The sequence below is a fragment of the Dermacentor variabilis genome, chromosome 5, assembly GCF_050947875.1.
Source record: "Dermacentor variabilis isolate Ectoservices chromosome 5, ASM5094787v1, whole genome shotgun sequence".
In the NCBI taxonomy this organism is placed as follows: Eukaryota; Metazoa; Arthropoda; class Arachnida; order Ixodida; family Ixodidae; genus Dermacentor; species Dermacentor variabilis.
The window spans coordinates 7,452,987-7,467,831 of NC_134572.1; the positions used below are offsets into that span (position 1 = coordinate 7,452,987).

Genomic DNA, 14,845 nt, shown 5'->3' on the forward strand with positions numbered 1-14,845 from the left:
TTATATTATATATAACTTTTTCTCTTGATTTAATGACAGTTTACTGAGCCGTTTAGAATTTTCCTCACTTAAATTTATGCAAAAAAATATAAATCTTCAAATTCATTTCCTGAACACATAAGCAAAGTCTGCCCCACTCTTGGCCAATGCCCGTGAGTGGGTATGCGCCAAACTCATCAAGGACATCATCATCAACAGCAGACTGTTTGCGGCCTCGGAATAACCCGTCCATTTCTTGACCAATCGCCCATAGTGGGTATGAGCCACATACTTGGTAGAAAACAACAAAAACAACAATTTGCGACCGAGTAAGCCGTTCCAGCTCCTGATCTCTGCTGCCATCTCGTCGCAATGTCGTGTAAGCACGCTTCTTTCATTTCTGCGGTTTCTCACTGCGTATGCACGCCACCTTGGTTGCTAACGGTCGCGGTGACGTGCCTGGCGTCGGCGCATGGGGATGTGGTTGGCCGAATGCCTGTCTTAGCTAAGCCTAGCTCACTCGCACATGCACCGCACACTCCTCGTACAGAGGGCCGCGCGTTTAATGCGTTTAACACGTGACGCACGGACGAGCAACAACGTTGACGCTATGCTTATTTATTTATTTGTTTACACACTCTCAAGGCCCGAGGGCATACAGAGAGGAGGGGGCGAGTACATAAGTAGTGGTTGGCAATCTTGAAATTAGCGGTGTCACAGATGGCAGCGATGGAGTCCGGAAGGAGGTTCCAGTCGTCTGCAGTGCATGGCACAAATGATTGAAAGTAAGAGTTGCATGGTGGGTACCCCACCTTCATTTGGCGATCGATGCGAGGTGAAATGTAGGATGACTGAAGGATCAACTCATCTTTAAGAACCGGATTAGTGCAGTAAATCTTATGGAAGAGGCATAAGCGCATAAACTTATGACGTACTGCAAGGTCTGGCAAACCGAGCGTCAGTTTTATTGATGATAAGTTTACGTCACGTGCATGATTTGATAAAATGAAGCAAGAAACCCTGTTCTGAAGTGATTCAAGAAGATTTGTTAGATTAGCTTGACCAGGGTCCCAAATTGAGCAGGTATATTCGAGCTTGGGGATGCACCAATGTTTTATGAAGTTGTGACTTAACGTGAACAGTCGCACTGGAAAAATTGCGACGTATGAAACTGAGCATGCGGTTAACGTTGTTAAGTATGTATTGGAGATGTACGTTCCACGAGAGATTACTGGTGATATGTATATCAAGATATTTGTAAGGATGCTGCAGAGGCTAATGGTGCGTTATTGAGGTTATATAGATGAGAGAAACAGGGCAAGATGGAAGTCCGTGAAGCGCGCATGCTTTTACATTTATTAATATTAACGGTCGTTAAAGAATCGGAGCACCAAGAAGATATGGCGGTAAGGTCGGATTGCAGGGCACCATGATCAGAGGCGTTAGTGATGACGCGGTAAACTACACAGCCATCGGCGAAAAGTTTTATAAAAGAAGTAACCAACTTGAGGAGGTCATTAATAAACAGAAAAAAGTAGTGGACCCAAAATAGACTCCTGAGGTACACCAGCCTGCACAAAAGCGATGGAAGAGTCATGTACGTTAGCAGATACATATTGGAAGCGGGCAGAAAGGAAGCATTCAGTCCAGCGCAAGATATTAGTATCGATATTAAGTTTACGCAGCTTAACGAAAAGCAATTTGTGAGACACAGAGTCGTAAGCTTTCGCGAAATCCAAGAATATATAATCTGTTCCTGGTTCTTTGTCTGAAACACTAAATAAATCATTACTAAAAACCAAGAGGTGAGTGTGACATGAAAAAAAGAAATTCTCAGACCATCCTGACAATTAGTGAAAAAACGAGTTTGATTCAAGAAAAAGCAAAAAGATGCGAGTAAACGACATGTTCCATGCGCTTAAAGGGTACACTGGTTCATGATGTAGGCCTATCTTTAAATAAAATGTCAGTAAGACTCGATTTAAGCCGTGGAACCACCTTCCCTCTCTTCCAATTATTAGGCAAGGTGGATGATTCTACTTACTGAGCAAAAATGTGCGACAGTATTAAAAAATTACGTCACCATGTTTTTAAGAAACTTGGAATTGATCGAACTAACAATACCAGCATCATCAAAAGAAACAGGGTTCATAGAATCTAATCAGCAAACAGGATGTCCGGATCAGCATGGGGTGATGTAGCAGAAGAGAATGACACGAATACATTGTTTAGTACTTCGCAGCAGTCATCGGGGACTATAGTAAAACCATTTTGATCACACTATTGTCACTGACTATATTCCAAGATTTCCGCGGGTTATCATGAAGAATTGAAGGCAGAGTAACTTGATAACATTCTCTCTTAGAAAGTGCGATAGCTTGCTTGTATTGGAAGCCAGTAGTGAAATAGGCGTGCCAATACTCTGCATTATTGGCTGTCTTGGTGCGCCAAAAAGTAGCTTCTCTTTATTTAGCAGACGTTTAAGACGTCTGCTAAAGATTGAACCATGGTGTCTGTGAGCTAGAGGTGATACGTCTAATTGGAATGAATCGATGAATGAGTGAAAGTACTTCCTGCTTAAACATGCAGCAATTTTCTTCAATGGTTATTGAGTGCAAGTTAGGAAAATAGTCAGTGATAAAAAGTTCTAACGCTTGGTTAATAAAAGTAAAGCTCACTTGCATTGTATCTCGGTTGCTTGTAAATGAGTTTCCTGTGCATAGAATATGTGGCGTAGTTTTTGTCAAATAATGTCCAGTGATAGTACAGGCGCAACTTCACGCAAATGTCAGATGTAGATATTTTTGTGGCTGTATTTTTTTTTTTTGCGTTTGTGAGTGCGCTCTTCCACTGCTGTTGTGATCAGCTGCCGGGCTATGCACCCCGGTAGAGGGCCCAAGGTGGCTCTCAAGCTGCAACAACGCAGCTTCTTGCCTTGCGTCCTCTCTCCTTTGTTGCTGATGTAACCTTGAGAGAGTTAATAAAATATGTTGTATTGTATATTGTATAAAGTCAGCATTTCTACAATCGCGAATTTGTTTGGGCGATTTAATAGAAGGAACAGAAGTGCTTAAATCAAACTGCATTATACAATGATAACTTAGACCTTGCAGGTAAGTTATAGTGGAAACAAAGTGGGATGCTGTCGTGAGGATTAAACCCAAGATATTAGCGGAATATGTTGCGCTTCGAGTTGGTTTAAGAGCGAGCTGCGTTAAGTTAAAGCCCAAACAAATATTGCTGAATGGATGGAAAAACTTTATTTTCGTCAGAACGCATGTGTGGACGATTCCGTGGTAGATGGCCATCAGCTCATGGCTGACGGCGACCTGGGTGGCCCGCTCCACGGCCCTGGTCTGGACGACCGGGTCTGAGCTGGCCAACACGGCCTCCCACTGCTCGAGAGAAGGTTCACGCATAATATCCGCCGGTGGCGGCGCTATGCTACAGCTCCATAATATGTGGTCATAGGTGGCCAGTTCCTGGCACCATTTGCATTCCGGCTGAACGTCCGGGTAGATTTTGTTTAACACGTATGGGTTATAGAAAGATCTCATCTGCAATCTTCGCCAGACGCTTTCCTGCGCCTTCACCAATTGCTTGTCCGGTGGAGGGTAAATTCTCCGCTCAAGTTTGTAATGGTTAGTAATGTCGTGAAAGGACACCAGCCCATCTCTCGTGGACCTCCCTGGAACGTCCGGCTCACCTGCTCGGCTGACGAAACCTCGAGCATTCATGTGAGCCGCCTCGTTCCCAGGGTTCCCAGAGTGGGCCGGTACCCAGACAATTTCCACCTCCGTAGTCCCTCGCCCCGTGGCCCGATCTAGTAATCCTGCCGCTGTGACAGAGATTCTGCCCTTCGCCAAATTTCGGATGGCTGTTTTAGAGTCGCTGAAAATCAGGCCAGCTTCAGTATTACCTATAGCTAGCGCTATCGCCGCCTCCTCTGCAGTTTCTGAGGAGCGGGTTTTGACTGATCCAGAGGTGACTAAGCGTCCCCGCCCGTCCACCACCGCAACTGCAAATGCGTCCTTGTTCTTATACTCGGCGACATCTACGTAGACTGCCCCGTTGTACTTCCCGAACTTAGCATGTAAAGCTCTGGCTCTTGCCTTCCTACGGTTCTCGTGATGAATCGGATGCATATTTTTAGGTAAAGGTTTCATGTACAAGCCCTTGTGCATTTCTCGCTTCACCTGAATTTTCATGTCCCCAGCTGGAGGATCAACTCCAATGCCGACCCCTTCCAATATATCCCTCCCTACTTTCGTTTTGGAAAGTCTACTGAGTTGCATCGCCAAGTGTGCTTCCCGCAGTTCTTCCAAGGTGTTGTGCACCCCTAATCCCAGCAGCCTTTCGGTAGAAGTATTGTTAGGCAACCCAAGGGCCGCCTTATACGCCTGTCTAATCATAGCCTCCACCTTGCCTTTCTCCGCCGCGTCCATCTTCATATAAGGCGTCGCATACACTATTCTACTGAGCACAAACGCCTGTACCAGCTTACACAAGTCTTTTTCCTTGACGCCTTGTTTACGATTGGCGATTCTCCTGATAAGGCTCACGGTAGCATTGACAGTATTTTTCAGCCTTTCCAAGGCCTCCCTATTCTTCCTGTTAGTCTGCAGATACAGCCCCAGGATCCTGATCGTTTGAACCTCAGCGACCGGTGCACCCCCCACTTTCACCTTCAGCGGTGGTGGCGGCACATAGTGCCTCACATGTATCCCTCTTGGTTTATGCCTAAGCACAAAAAGCTCGGACTTGGGCTGAGAGCACGAGAGTCCTGCCTCCCCCGCTAGCTCCTCCACAATATCCACTGCCTGTTGTAAAGTTTCCTCCAATTGTGCGTCGCTTCCCCTTGTTACCCATAGAGTAATGTCATCCGCATAAAATGTATGTTTAAGTCCCGATATCATTGCCAGCCTGGGCGGTATCTTGATCAAGGCGAGATTAAACAAGAACGGCGATAAAACCGACCCTTGTGGTGTCCCCCTGCCCCCCAACGGGAAAGGATCCGATTTAAATTCTCCGACTACAATCTCCGCAGTCCTATCCTCCAGAAATGATCTGATGTATCGGAAGGTTCTACCCCCCGGTCCTATGTCCGATAGGTTCCTTAATATTGCCTCATGGGTGACATTGTCAAAGGCCTTTGTGAGGTCGAGCCCCAAGATAGCCTTGGTGCCCGTGCCGTACCCAGGATCAACTACGTCCTTTTTGAGCTGTATCATGACGTCCTGCGTTGATAAATTAGCCCTGAAGCCAATCATCGTTTTAGGTAGCAACTCCTTGTCCTCCACATAACCCTGAAGCCTGTTGAGGACCACATGCTCCATCAATTTGGCCAAGCAGGACGTCAGCGAGATGGGTCGAAGATTCTCAATACAGATCTTCTTCCCTGGTTTAGGAATAAATGTAATCCTAGCATGCTTCCACTCTGCTGGGATCTCCCCGGCCGCCCAATATTTGTTCATCAAGTCCGTGAGCGCCCCCACTGACATGAAATCCAGGTTCCTCAGCATTTTATTAGTAACCCCGTCCGGACCCGCTGCCGACGTAGTACGAAGCTGCCCCATTGCAAACTCCACCTCCGCCACGTAAAGTCCGCATCTAATTCGAGGTTTTCCTCTCCCGAGTAATCCGGCAAGAAACCGCCCGCCTCGCCGTTTATGTAACGACTTCGGAGTTCTTGAATGAACTCCCCAGTCGTGCCTTTGTACAGATGAACTAACCTAGCCATTTGACCCTTCTGCGCCGATTTCGTTGCCGCCGGATCTAAAAGGTGTCTCAACAACTGCCATGTTTTTTTGCATCCGAATTGCCCATTCATCCTGTCACAAATCTGCCCCCATTGTTTGCACTGCAAGTCCAACGTGTAGGTTTCGATTTCACGTTCTAGCTTGGCCATCTTCCTACGGAGGACCCCATTATGCTTTTGTTTCTTCCACCTCCGAAGGAGACTCGCATGCGCTTCCCACATGTGTAGCAGTCTAGAGTCCGCCGTAAAACCTTCCTCCACCGTCGGAACCTCTTCTGTGGTACCCTTCACGTCCTGCTTGAGCGCCTCAACCCAGGCTCCCAAGTCCTCGATTTCCCCGCTCACTGTGTCTTTCCTGACTTTCCGAAATCTGTCCCAATCCGTCACTCTAGTTCCTTTTACCCTGTCTTTGTGCTTAGCAGCACTAAATACCGTGGAAAGGATATAGTGATCACTGCCCAGTGGCTGTCCCGTGTTTACCCACTTTGCATCCCTAATACCTTTAACAAATGTGAGGTCCGGAGAGGAGTCTGTGCTAACGCTGTTGCCTATCCTCGTATGATCTAGCGGGTTGTTCAAGGTTGTCCATTGTAGGTCCTGAGCTACCCGCCAAAGCCTATTTCCCTTTGGAGTGGCTCGGATGTAGCCCCACTCCGGATGAGGCGCGTTGAAATCTCCAACCACGATGAGTTGAGCCCTAGCCGCTAGCCGTTGCGTCTTTATCAAGAGGTCTGGCAAGCCCAGCCCTTTATCTTTAGGAGAAGAATATACATTAAGTACAAAGAGACTCTTATCGTCCTTTCTTATATATTGCTGAAAGATAAGCACTCCGACGAACAATGAACTACTAAGGGAAAATCAGTGCACCAATTAATAGTAGGGTGGTTAAAGTCGCCTAGGATCAATAATGGATACAAGTAAAATCTTACGGTTAGACTACTGAGCGCATCATTAAAGTGTGAACAAAACGTGTTACATGAAGTGGGCGAGCAGTAACACACACAAAAAATGAACTGCCTGTGCCCGGCGTGTAGATGCGTGCATACTAATTCGAGAGGCGACGAAAGCGTTACGTTGCTGCTGATAACCCCGTCACGGACATCTGTAAGTACACCGCCACCAGTACGCGGGTCACTATCATATCGAAAGAATCTGGAACTACTTTGACACGCCAATATTTCGCGGTCAGTAATTTGCTCGAAAGACATGTCTCGGTCAGCATCACAGTATCAGCTTTCCATGTGTCGATAACTGTGCACAGCTGTTTGCGCTTATTGCGTACACTGCGCATGTTGGAATACAGGACGGAAGCCCATCATCCTTTAGTACCATGGGGTGGCTATAACTGTGGTGTACGGGAATTGCTTGAACTGGCAGTGGATATGTTTCTACTGTTGGCAGTCCTGCCATCGGAAGGATTCATTTCACGTACTTGGCGGGCAACATGACAGTATACATAGCACTTCTTGTTAATATACAGTTTATTGAAACGATATATGAATTGTTGGCCGCTCGGCTTTCAGAATTCTTTTTACGCGATTGATTGTTGCTACGCAAAGATCTTCACCAACGGAGACGCTCGAGTCACGGAATTTGGAGCGTTGAAAAATTATATTTTCTTTTAGTTTTGACAAAACGAGTTCAACAATAATGGACCGTGGTCGTTTGGCATTTTATTGGCCTAATCTATGATTCGTGATTATATTGCGCTTAGTGTTACAATGACGATATTAAGTGAAGGACAGGATGTGGACGTCGACCGAAGGTCGATTGCAGCACCGTGACATTAGGCTCAGAGGCTCCCTCATATGCTGGTGCTACAAAACTAGAGGTGAAAAAGAAATCTTGAGTTATGACTCTTGCCATTCTAAAATCATAAAAAGAGGCACCGCCAAGGCTTGCATCAGTCAAGCAGTTGAAAAATCATGCCACCATGCTGTGGGGGAGAGCATCGATTTGCAAGTAAGCCGCGTCAAAAACAGTGGGTACCAGAACAGTATGGTGGTGCAAATCTGTGAAAACATGTTGCCCGAAATCAGAACCAACAGGAAACGACAAAAACACAGGGAAAAGAAAAATGAAAAATAAAAGTGTGGTCTTGCCTTACATTCATGGCTTGTCACATAGGATAAAAAAGACAGCCCAACTCCATGATGTTCAAGTACTGTTCTACGCACCGCAAAAACTAAAAGGCATGTGCAAGAGGGTGAACGCAGGGTCCAAAGAGGGCAATCGAAGTGCTACGGTCTGTCAGACTATAAGCGCGTGAAAAAGTACGTGGAATGTGTCACTTCAGTGGTTTACCAAATCACACTAGATTGCGGGAAAGTATACATTGGACAAAGTGGACGTTGTCTAAATGATAGGTTACGGGAGCACAAATACACGTGCCAGCTTCTGACAGCACCTAGCAACTTGGCTGCACACTGCAAACAATGCTAATGCTCTCGCTACTAGAAAGCACCAGAGTCATAGGCACATCAAAAATAAAAACGGAGCGAGAAATATGGGAGACGCTTGCGATAGCTAAAGAAAGAGAGATGAGCGTAAGCACTCCGTCCATCGCGCTTATCGAAGCGGAGGTCGAGTTTGCCAGGGCGAACGGGTGCATGTGAAGGATGTATGCCTGACCCAAAGTATGATCACATGTCGTCACCTAGTCATATCTTTTTATATCTCCTTGTATATAAGCGCGTTTTTAACCGTATTAAAGCAGTTGGTAGTTAGCGCTACGTACGTCCACGTCCTGTCCTTCACTTAAAATCGTCAGTGTAACACTAAGCGCAATATAATCATGAAAGTTCACCAACTAGCCCCCTTCATAGCTTTACTAATCTATGAGTACGGGAGATACCATCGTCAGAGAAACTAAGATGTATAGTTCTAGAAAGGACGGTCGCGTGCATGATGTTCAGATTGTGTCCACCTTTCAGGTGGGTTTTCTGCGAGGCCATAGAAAATAAGGTTGTCCCGACGCGATCTGTCTTCGAGCTCATCTAAACGTGAATTCCAAGCAGCAGCGTGGTCATTGACAGCTTCGTTCATAATGCCTGGCAGACTCGTAATACCTTGGGATGCATCGAGGGACTCAAAAGGAACTCAACAGGAGCAAGAGGGGCAGCCAAGTCGGATACCTTTTTCTCCAGTTGCTCTTGGTTATTTTTGTGAGCGTAAGCATACTGATCAGCTCAGCATGACGAGCATTCGACATAATTGACAGAGGAGCGATTCCGGCGAGGACGTCGCTATCCTGGCCGTCCTTAGAACCGGGGTTCAATTATACGTTTCCCGACAGTAGTAACTTGATTACAGATACACATTCGCTGGAAATGCCAAACAAAAGTGGGTCTGGGAAGGGCAGCAAAGGACGATTGTTAGAACCTCTAGCGTGCAAAGGCGGATATCTATTAACCTCCACAACGAAGCAGAAAAGACTGTAAGGCGACAGCATATTTGCTGCTCTTTCCTGGCCACTGAATGAAGACGATGATTTTCAGGTTTTTGTATGTCTGACGCAAGCCGTTGTCGTCGATGACGATGCCCTCTCGTGAATTCCAAAGAATGCAGTCGGTGCTACATTCCGATACGAAGCGCTGCCGTTGTCAAGATACACCACGAACAAGGTCGATGACGTAGTTGCGACGACAGTTGGATCGTCGGGAGACAGCCAGGTGAAGAGAGCCGAAATCATCACAACGAAGCAGAAAGCACTGTAAGGTGACAGCATGTTTGCCGCTCTTCCCTGACCGCTGAAGGAAGGCGATGATTTCCAGGCTTTTATATGTGTGGCAAAAGCCGTTGTTGTCAAAGATGATACCCTCTCGTGAATCCCAAATAATGCAGTTGGTGCCACATTCAGATTCGAAGCGCTGCCGTTGTCAAGATCCACCATGAACAAGGTCGATGACGTAGTTGCGACGACAGTTGTCCCGTCGGGAGGCAGCCAGGGGAAGAAAGCCAAAATCGTAGCAATTGCTACGATCGGGTCGATGTCTCATTTTCCGTTTATTCATTACTTCTCTCCACCTTGCGGGTTTCCGCAGAACTACTACGTGAAACACTTGCCTTTGCTTCGTGTTGTCGACAAATTCGACTTCGCCCTGCGATCTGCTAGCCGCCTGGTTAGCTCAGATGGTAGAGCGGCTGCCCCTGAAAGGCGATGGTCCCGGGTTCGAGTCCCGGACTAGGACGAATTTTTCTTCAACTATGAGGCTTTTCTTTCGAGGAACCCGTTTGGGTTTCCTTTGTAGCAATTGCTACGAACGGGTGGATGTCTGATTTTCCGTTTATTCATCAATACATTCTGTCAAGCATATCATACTGTACAAAAAAAGAAAAGGCACTGCCTTGTGTTTGACGTTTCAGGCCGCTTGCTTCATTCGCAAGAATTATTGTTGCTAGCCGATTGTTTATTCTCTGTTCAAATTGGCATACATTTATTCCTGCTGTTGAAACAGCTGTGAGACGCACATGCAGTAAAATGCATCAACAATTTGTAATCCACTAACGTGAAATGCTGGCGTAATTTAAGAGAAATAAAGAGTTGGCAGGCCACCTAAGTTTTCTTTCATAAGCTTACCTTCCCCTCATATAAGTCGTTCGGCTAATCGATGCCTTGAATTATGCTGTCGTTTTTCAGCGGTCGCAGACGCCATCAAGACTTACTTCGACAGTTGGCACGGATTTTTCAACATAACAGAAACGGTACGCTCAGATCTAGCTTTTCCAATTAGCAAGAATCGCGCGCAGCGCATGCTATATATGCAATACTACCACCTATAATGACGAGAGTGGCTGAGTTTTCTTAAATCGCAATCTTTCAATTCTTCCCCATGTTGTGATATAAATTTTCAGTGTTCCGATGCATGGAAATATCGCGTTCAATTTTTCGAAGCTTTTAAATAAAAGATGACTAGTGCACTCGACACTATATTCCAAGCTTTTCGCGCTATAAGAGTGTGGAATGAGAGAAAGAATACATTTGTTCAACATTCGGTGAACACCGTGCTTTTCGAGTGCACTTTAAAGAGCCCCAGTTGGTCTAAATTTATCTTTGGCTCTTGTACACTATAGAGCGTCTCTCAAGGGGCACGAGTTGTTACCACGCAAGCGCATTAAACTGGAAGGAAGAGGGGACGCGGAAAGGACAAAATAATAATCCAGGACTGTGTTGTACGAATAAGGTGAGATTTCAGGTCGTCGTTTTACTACGCTGACGTGTGCTGGCGCAAGTCGAGTACAGGCGCCTTGGCCCACTGTGCAAAACTGCGGAACGCGATGTGGCAGGCGGGAGAAATGCGACGGTGAGCGGCCTCTCGCAGGCGGGCGACATGCTGCTGTTCCTGTTCCTGTACATGGGCACCCTGGAGACGGACTCGCAGAAGTGCCTGATGAACATGTGCATGGGCTACGGCGTCAACGGGCTGCTCTTCATGGTCGCCTCGGTTCTCTCGACACCCACCGCCGGGACGCTGCCGTACATCTTCTACGTGAGCGCCCCAAACTGTTTCTCGCTGGCCCTCTGATAGAAAGTGTGACTCGGGGAAGTCATGCGAGGGGCTTGCGGGGGGTAGTTGGAAGGTCATATTCAGAAAACGGCGCTGCAGAAGTTAAGACACACACGCAGCGTGAACGTTGTGCGTGTGTCTTCAGCTTCGGCAGCGCTCTTTTCTAATTATGATACGAGGGGGCGCTTCCTGCCACGCAAGCGCTTGGTGGCGAAACCCACTGACCCGTTCCAAAGAGGACGCTCATAGCATCCATCCATCCATCCATCCATCCATCCATCCAGAGCAGGCTAGATGTCTATTTGTCATCGCCCCGTTTCAAATGGAACAACAACAGCAACAACAACAATAATCCCGTCAGTTCTTGCCAGTGCTTCGAACTGCCTCCGATATCTTGTCATTTAGGCTTGCCTTTGTAGATGGGAGGGCACATCTTATGGGTGTGCCAAACGACACACGTCGCGCAAAAAAAAAGAAGAATCGAAAGCGTCACGTTTTCAGAAGCTGGCATACGAACGTCCCCCATAAGTGACAGGTCCTCGAAAAGGAGCGGAGTAAGCTGCACGCAAGGCTGGTTGGCTTTCAGGCTCGAGGCTGAGTCGCTGGCGCTCACGTGTCCTCTCTGCAGTACCACCTGTTCCAATGGACGGCCATGCTGGCGCTCATCATATGCGGCGTGAAGATAATCGCCGACAAGCAAGGCGGTGGCGGAGCGACCATGCAGGCGGTGGGTGGTGCAACGCGCCCGATGTTTCCTTTAGCGTGTTTAGTACCTGCGGATTTACTCGTCGTTTGATCGGGCACTGGCGTTTCCAGCTATAAATATTTGACCCCTTTCACCAGCGCGGTGAGTCACTTATTCTCGGTGGGTGACATGGCCCTCCTCCCCGCTTAAAAGTTGTAGAGCAAAATAACAGTATTCAATAAAATGACACTAAATCTTTGTTTGAGCACTTCAGTAATATGGTTGGAGCAAAACCGACTACATAAAAGATTAAACTTCGAATACTGTTTACCTGAATTCGTCAGGAGCACATGACAAGGTATCCAACAGAAAATACCGATGGGGACAGCAGGGAAGAAGACACACGACACGCCGCCAGGCTAGCAGTAACAATGTAAGTTTAATGTTCGTTTTGGCACTCGATGTAACAAAAAACACCCAACGCAGAGCTGTTTCAGTTTCTTGTCAAGCCGACAATCCATTTCTTAGCAGCTGACAGACTGGCTTTGATGGTGCACCAGTGCACCACTAATTCTACTACAAAAAGAAAACAACTGCATCAGAATCAAAGTGTCAGCCTAAGAAACGAACTATATCGGCATGACAAAAGAAAATAAAAGCGGCGCTGCATTGGATGTTTAGTGCTACATCGGGTGCCACAACGAACGCTGAACCTTCAATTGCTACTGCTAGCATAGCCGCATGTCGTGTGTCTTTCTACCTGCTGTCCATATGTCACTACTTCCTGCCGGAGACCTTCTCTTGCAAAAAACTGGGCCATCTCAATTGATTTTACACCACCGGAGTTAATTTAGCGTGCTTGCTTGTCTGAGCGGGTCCTGTATACACGGAGGAGGAATTTAAACACTGATGTTTTCAACTCTGCTTTGGTATTTAGTTGACACCTACGCGATCTTTTTTTAATCGTCGCTGCCACAGAGTCTGAGCTCGCACAAGTACGTCGCGGCAAAACGAAAGGGCATCTCGTATGGCTTTAGTAAACGTGGAGGGGTACTCTCCTCTCTGAAGTCAGCTGTTTTCAGCTGAAAGTGCAACACGAAGTCGCGCGACGCCGCATCTTTCTCGATGTTTCTCGAGCCGTTTCGTGATCATCTGAGCAGCACCTCCCTTACCCCGGCTTCTTATTTTGTTGTGATGACTGTGTGCGGGTGTTCGTTATATTCTGCGGCATAACTATTCTATATGCGAAAAAAATACAATTTCATAATTATAAAGGCTGACCATTGTCAGTGTAGCACCGCAAAATGTACGGAAAAGCGAGTCAGACGTACGGACGCTAACACAGGTGGGCTGTAACCTTGTGTACAGCTATGCAGAGAGGAATACGGTGCCGTGTCTGCATGCAGTTTTTATGTACCTTTGACGTGCACTTGAATCTTAAACAGCACATTTGCATGTCCTCGTGCGACTACCTCCTGTGCGTCTTTCGCGCTGCATCACCAGTATTCGTACCGAACTTCATGCATTGTCATCGCTTCCCTGCTTGCAGGTAGTGGCCGTCATGTGCGGAGGCATCCACGCCGGACATAGCGGCTACATTGTGTACCGGCAGTACATCAAGGAGTCGTAGCACCAGCGAATAAACGAGACCGCTCTCCTTGCAAGTTCAGTTAAGAGGATCGTTTTAGTCACAGCCGACCCCAGAGACGAAATTCTTTATTAGGAATGGATGAGTTTGTATGAGTGATTTTAAACGTAACCGTGGCTTTTTTTTTCGCTCTCCTCTAAAACCATTGTGTTTTGGTTTTGTAGCGACGTCGATGTTTTATTCATTCATGTGCTTTCACTAACACATCCATTCTCGTTCATGGGACAACTTGTACCTTCTTGCCTTTGCAAAATAAATGTAATTTGTTAGACTATCTTATTACACACCTGCTCACGCACAATGAGGCGGAAGAAAGTGTTTTGAAAACTATTATAAACTGTTCTGCAGATGCAACTTGCTAAATTCGTGAGTGCGGAATTCACGGAACAACGCTGCTATACCTGACGGCGTGGCTAGCTCTCTCAGACGGGTCGTGGGCTTCGCCGTTTGGAAAAAGCCTGCGCGTAAGGCTTACGTGGTTTGCCTGCACGGCAGCCCGGCAAGCGATGCAGCAGTGCCGGAAAATTCCAAATGTGGTCCAATAATCTCGCGCTTCCAGTGCCATTCTTGCTGAAGAGATTTATATTTTCGGAATTCGCATCCATGAGAATCGTGCGAAAAAGTTTAAAGAATGTAATTATTTGGATGCATATAGCAAGGTTTAGCCGGAATGATGGACGCATGACGCATGGGGAGTGAAGGGAACTAGATATGCAAGAGAGAGAGAGAGAGGGAATGAATATGAGAAGTGGGATCTACGCAAATATGAATGAATATACCATGGACGTTGCTGAAGGAATAGAGTCCGCAGATTTAGATGAGGGTCACGGTTTTTTAAGGTTTCACGAACCGAAATACATTCTATGCAGCTGTCGCGCTAAGAGAATACTGTACATCACTCTCCCTCTTCAAATACAGGTGGCATAAAAAATGTGGTCCTCGGGATACTACTGAACCAGTTCGAACTAATATTGCTGCATTAAAAAAACGCAAATTATATTGACTGCTAGGATCAGATTTTGTTTATTTGGGCTCGTTCGATAATCATTGTTCGCACTGCAAGGCTGTTCAGTTCCCTAATAGTGCTTTTCACTCATTAGTTGGAGGGCAAGGACTACTACTGGCGCCTTGACTGAAGGGTTTAGACACTTAGTAAGCTAGACAAACACGCACAAGAAATTTGAAGCTATATGTGCTCATGAATGCAATTTTATCATATTCCCGCAGTGGTGACACTTTTCGATAACCAAAAAATTAGACAATTCCGT

The 14,845-nt window shown here is 46.6% G+C and overlaps 1 protein-coding gene and 1 non-coding gene across 3 annotated transcripts; both read left to right on the plus strand.

Annotated features, from left to right (window-relative positions):
* Positions 1 to 270: 270 nt before the first annotated feature.
* Positions 271 to 13,791, plus strand: LOC142581786 (uncharacterized). 2 transcript variants are annotated; one of them, XM_075691236.1, is made up of 5 exons: positions 271 to 358; positions 10,377 to 10,441; positions 11,059 to 11,226; positions 11,873 to 11,971; positions 13,479 to 13,791. In XM_075691236.1, exons 1-5 carry the CDS (start codon positions 352 to 354, stop codon positions 13,557 to 13,559), a joined length of 420 nt encoding a protein of 139 aa, XP_075547351.1. In that variant the 5' UTR covers positions 271 to 351; the 3' UTR covers positions 13,560 to 13,791. The 2 variants fall into 2 exon arrangements, with proteins under 2 accessions (XP_075547351.1, XP_075547352.1); XM_075691237.1 differs by lacking the exon at positions 10,377 to 10,441 and having other exon boundaries at positions 292 to 358.
* On the plus strand, positions 9,854 to 9,928 carry TRNAS-UGA (transfer RNA serine (anticodon UGA)). Its single transcript has one exon. It is a non-coding gene; the product is annotated as a tRNA-Ser (tRNA).
* Positions 13,792 to 14,845: the final 1,054 nt, after the last annotated feature.